The sequence below is a fragment of the Bombina bombina genome, chromosome 7 (assembly GCF_027579735.1).
Source record: "Bombina bombina isolate aBomBom1 chromosome 7, aBomBom1.pri, whole genome shotgun sequence".
In the NCBI taxonomy this organism is placed as follows: Eukaryota; Metazoa; Chordata; class Amphibia; order Anura; family Bombinatoridae; genus Bombina; species Bombina bombina.
In genome coordinates, this window is record NC_069505.1 from 608810158 (window position 1) to 608815857 (window position 5700).

Genomic DNA, 5700 nt, shown 5'->3' on the forward strand with positions numbered 1-5700 from the left:
AAAGACCCACACCAGACTCCAGGGAGCAAGAAAGTAGAGAGTGGATTTATAAACCATCAGATTCTGGCAGTGGATATTGTGGATTACAATACTCATATGCAGCTACCCTGTATTGTTTTATACTTACCTCATAAGGATTGAGGTAATGTCTTGTAAGTAGGCATTTTCTCTATTTAAGCACCAAAATAGGTTAAAACAGCTGGCATCTTTTGTTGTTAGATCCTGTTTTACAGGAATATGTGGGGGATTACCCCCTCATGACGGCACGTAGGGCCAATAATCTCAAATATTTCCTAGTCAAAAGTGAATTCAATCAAGTCAAAAATACTAATTGACTAGAAACATATTCCCAAAAAATGGTAGGGTGTTCTCCCTGCAATCACTGTCGCCTAGATTTGGAGTTTTGCGTTAGCCATCAAAACCAGTGTTAGAGGCTCCTAACGCTGGTTTTTACCGCCCGCTGGTATTTGGAGTCAGTCAGGAAAGGGTCTAACGCTCACTTTGCAGCCGCGACTTTTCCATACCGCAGATCCTCCTACGCCATTTGCGTATCCTATCTTTTCAATGGGATCTTTCTAACGCCGGTTTTTAGAGTCTTGGCTGAAGTGAGCGTTAGAAATCTAACGACAAAACTCCAGCCGCAGAAAAAAGCCAGGAGTTAAGAGCTTTCTGGGCTAAGGCCGGTTCATAAAGCTCTTAACTACTGTGCTCTACAGTACACTAACACCCAAAAACTACCTATGTACCCCTAAACCGAGGTCCCCCCACATCACCGCCACTCTATTAAATTTTTTTAACCCCTAATCTGCCGACCGCACACCGCCGCCACCTACGTTATACTTATATACCCCTAATCTGCTGCCCCTAACACCGCCGACCCCTATATTATATTTATTAACCCCTAATCTGCCCCCCCAACATTGCTGCTACCTTACCTACAATTATTAACCCCTAACCCGCCTCACTGCCGCCTCAATAACCCTATCATAAATAGTATTAACCCCTAATCTGTCCTCCCTAACATCGCCGACACCTAACTTCAATTATTAGGTGTCGGCTAACAATTATTAACCCCTAATCCGCCTCACTAACCCTATAATAAATAGTATTAACCCCTAATCTGCCCTTCCTAACATCGCCGACACCTAACTTCAATTATTAACCCCTAATCTGCCGACCGGACTTCGCCACTACTCTAATAAATGTATTAACCCCTAAAGCTAACTCTAACCCTAACACCCCCCTAAGTTAAATATAATTTAAATCTAACGAAATAAATTAACTCTTATTAAATAAATTATTCCTATTTAAAGCTAAATACTTACCTGTAAAATAAATCCTAATATAGCTACAATATAACGAATAATTATATTGTAGCTATTTTAGGATTAATATTTATTTTACAGGCAACTTTGTAATTATTTTAACCAGGTACAATAGCGATTAAATAGTTATTAACTAGTTAATAGCTACCTAGTTAAAATAATTATAAAATTACCTGTAAAATAAATCCTAACCTAAGTTACAATTAAACCTAACACTACACTATCAATAAATAAATTCAATACAATACCTACAAATAAATACAATTAAATAAACTAACTAAAGTACAAAAAATAAAAAAAATATTTACAGACATTAGAAAAATATTATAACAATTTTAAGCTAATTACACCTACTCTAAGCCCCCTAATAAAATAACAAAGACCCCCAAAATAAAAAAATGCCCTACCCTATTCTAAATTAAAAAAGTTCAAAGCTCTTTTACCTTACCAGCCATTAAAAGGGCCTTTAGCGGGGCATGCCCCAAAGAAAACTGCTCTTTTGCCTGTAAAAAAAAAATACAACCCCCCCAACATTACAACCCACCACCCACATACCCCTAATCTAACCCAAACCCCCCTTAAATAAACCTAACACTAAGCCCCTGAAGATCTCCCTACCTTGTATTCACCACACCAGGTTCACCGATCCGTCCTTGCTCCGACGTCTTCATACAAGCCCAAGCGGGGGCTGAAGATGTCCATGATCCTGCTGAAGTCTTCATCCAAGCGGGAGCTGAAGAGGTCCATGATCCGGCTGAAGTCTTCATCCAATCGGGAGCTGAAGAGGTCCATGATCCGGCTGAAGTCTTCATCCAAGCGGGAGCTGAAGAGGTCCATGATCCGGCTGAAGTCTTCTATCAAGCGGCATCTTCAATCTTCTTTCTTCCGGATCCATGTTCATCCCACCGACGCGGAACATCCATCTTCACCGACGACTTCCCGACGAATGACGGTTTCTTTAAGGGACGTAATCCAAGATGGCGTCCCTCGAATTCCGATTGGCTGATAGGATTCTATCAGCCAATCAGAATTAAGGTAGGAAAATTCTGATTGGCTGATGGAATCAGCCAATCAGATTGAGCTCGCATTCTATTGGCTGTTCCAATCAGCCAATAGAATGCGAGCTCAATCTGATTGGCTGATTGGATCAGCCAATCGGATTGAACTTGAATCTGATTGGCTGATTCCATCAGCCAATCAGAATTTTCCTACCTTAATTCCGATTGGCTGATAGAATCCTATCAGCCAATCGGAATTCGAGGGACGCCATCTTGGATGACGTCCCTTAAAGGAACCGTTTATTCGTCGGGAAGTCGTCGGTGAAGATGGATGTTCCGCATCGGCGGGATGAACATGGATCCGGAAGAAAGAAGATTGAAGATGCCGCTTGATAGAAGACTTCAGCCGGATCATGGACCTCTTCAGCTCCCGTTTGGATGAAGACTTCAGCCGGATCATGGACCTCTTAAGCTCCCACTTGGATGAAGACTTCAGCCGGATCATGGACATCTTCAGCCCCCGCTTGGGCTTGGATGAAGACGTCGGAGCAAGGACGGATCGGTGAACCCGGTGTGGTGAATACAAGGTAGGGAGATCTTCAGGGGCTTAGTGTTAGGTTTATTTAAGGGGAGTTTGGGTTATATTAGGGGTATGTGGGTGGTGGGTTGTAATGTTGGGGGGGGTATTGTATGTTTTCTTTTTACAGGCAAAAGAGCTGAATTCTTTGGGGCATGCCCCGCAAAAAGCCCTTTTAAGGGCTGGTAAGGTAAAAGAGCTTTGAACTTTTTCTTTTTAGAATAGGGTAGGGCATTTTTTTATTTTGGGGGTCTTTGTTATTTTATTAGGGGGCTTAGAGTAGGTGTAATTAGCTTAAAATTGTTATAATATTTTTCTAATGTCTGTAAATATTTTTTTATTTTTTGTAACTTAGTTCATTTTTTTTTGTACTTTAGTTAGTTTATTTCATTGTATTTATTTGTAGGTATTGTATTTAATTAATTTATTGATAGTGTAGTGTTAGGTTTAATTGTAGATAATTGTAGGTATTTTATTTAATTAATTTATTGATAGTGTAGTGTTAGGTTTAATTGTAACTTAGGTTATGATTTATTTTACAGGTAATTTTGTAATTATTTTAACTAGGTAGCTATTAAATAGTTCTTAACTATTTAATAGCTATTGTACCTGGTAAAATAAATACAAAGTTGCCTGTAAAATAAATATTAATCCTAAAATAGCTACAATATAATTATTCGTTATATTGTAGCTATATTAGGGTTTATTTTACAGGTAAGTATTTAGCTTTAAATAGGAATAATTTATTTAATAAGAGTTAATTTATTTCATTAGATTTAAATTATATTTAACTTAGGGGGGTGTTAGTGTTAGGGTTAGACTTAGCTTTAGGGGTTAATACATTTTTTAGAGTAGCGGTGAGGTCCGGTCGGCAGATTAGGGGTTAATTATTGTAGGTAGCTGGCGGCGACGTTGTGGGGGGCATATTAGGGGTTAATAAATATAATATAGGGGTCAGCGGTGTTAGGGGCAGCAGATTAGGGGTACATAGCTATAACGTAGGTTGCGGCGGTGTACGGAGCGGCAGATTAGGGGTTAAAAAAAATATGCAGGTGTCAGTGATAGAGGGGGCGGCAGATTAGGGGTTAATAAGTGTAAGGTTAGGGGTGTTTAGACTCGGGGTACATGTTAGGGTGTTAGGTGCAGACATAGGTAGAGTTTCCCCATTGGAAACAATGGGGCCACGTTAGGAGCTGAACACTGCTTTTTTGCAGGTGTTAGGTTTTTTTTCAGCTCAAACTGTCCCATTGTTTCCTATGGGGGAATCGTGCACGAGCACGTTTTTGAAGCTGGCCGCGTCCGTAAGCACCGCTGGTATTGAGAGTTGCAGTGGCGGTAAATATGCTATACGCTCCTTTTTTGGAGCCTAACGCAGCCCTTCTGTGAACTCTAAATACCGGCGGTATTTAAAAGGTGCGGGGAAAAAAAAGCACGCGTAGCTAACGCACCCCTTTGGCCGCAAAACTCCAAATCTAGGCCAGAGTTTGCTGTCAATTTGTCAAAAAAACAAAAACTTTTGAATCTAGTACCAATAAAGTTTATAAAATTAAAACCTTTATCAATTGCTCTACTACAGGGGTTATATACCTTTTATCATGCTAATGCCCTTTGTTCTATATAAGGAAAACCTATAGGGAATTTCGTTCACGTATAATGGAACATCAAGATGATATTGAGGACTTTAATATTGATAGTCCAATTGCAAGGCATTTTGCACAGTATCATAGATCAAAAACAGAAGGTTTAACATTTGTTGGCATTGAATCAGTAAAGGCTAGTAGGAGAGGAGGAAATATTGACACGATCCTTCTTCAAAAAGAAACTAGATGGATGTACAATCTTAAAACACTGTCCCCTAACGGGTTAAATGAAAAGTTGGAGTTTGCCTCCTTCTTAACTTGATATTCTGTAAAAGAAACCTTTTCTTCAAATAAAGCAGTGTTTCTGCTTCCCCTCTGAATCACAATGGTCTGCGAGTAATCATCTCTTTGTGAATTATGTATAATATAACTTATTTTGAATATCTAATATAATTAAGTTGTTCCTGTTGTTTCAAATATTTGAATCATTATTTCAAAATATTTAGTATGGATGCTAATAATGTATCAATTGTTTTTCATAATACTATGCAATCCCTTTTAAACCTTGATGCCCAGTTATAAGGTTGCAAACATACTGTTTTGGAACATTCAATCAATAGCAAATAGGCCCAATAAGCTGACCGTATAAGTGTTGCATTATTGCGATAATGTAATGGCTTTTTAAGAATTTCGGCAGTTTGCTGAGTGCCACGTGACATCTGTATCCAATTAAAAGCTACCTTGCTGGAGTGACGTCATAACCCGGAAGAAGCTCCGAGCGACCACGAGAACAGAGTGAAAAGCGCTCAGAGACAAGTTGGTTTGTCGCTACCTTACTTGCCTGGGAGATCCCCTCCTTACCCTGTTTACCCTCTGTGACTGGTGGAACATCATTTGCTGGTGATATCTGCATGTGGATAAGTATTCATCTGACTGGTTTGCCGGAGTAAACGCTGGATGCGTTCTGTTTACATACCATCTGAAAGTGCAGCACCTTTGGCATTTTGGAATGAATATTGAGGGTTACTAACTTTGACTGTTCAAGGATATGTCAGGTTGTCTGAAGATTTAACAACTGCTTGTGGATTTGCTTTGCTTTGCTTGATGCTGACTATTTCCTGCTTTGTGCATTACGCTTTTCAGCATTAACCTGGAGAACTTTCCTAACATTGACTGCTTTGCTGAGCCAGTTAACACTTAGGCATACATGCTTTCTTGCT

General features: G+C 39.5%; 1 protein-coding gene across 1 annotated transcript in view; it reads right to left on the reverse strand.

Annotated features, from left to right (window-relative positions):
- LOC128636687 (olfactory receptor 1496-like) overlaps positions 1-5393 on the reverse strand; it is a 10832-nt gene extending 5439 nt beyond the window's left edge. The window contains exon 1 of the mRNA XM_053689674.1: positions 5342-5393. Coding sequence (XP_053545649.1) covers positions 5342-5393 — 52 coding nt within the window. The remainder of the gene's footprint in view (positions 1-5341) is intronic.
- Between the last annotated feature and the right edge of the window lie 307 nt (positions 5394-5700).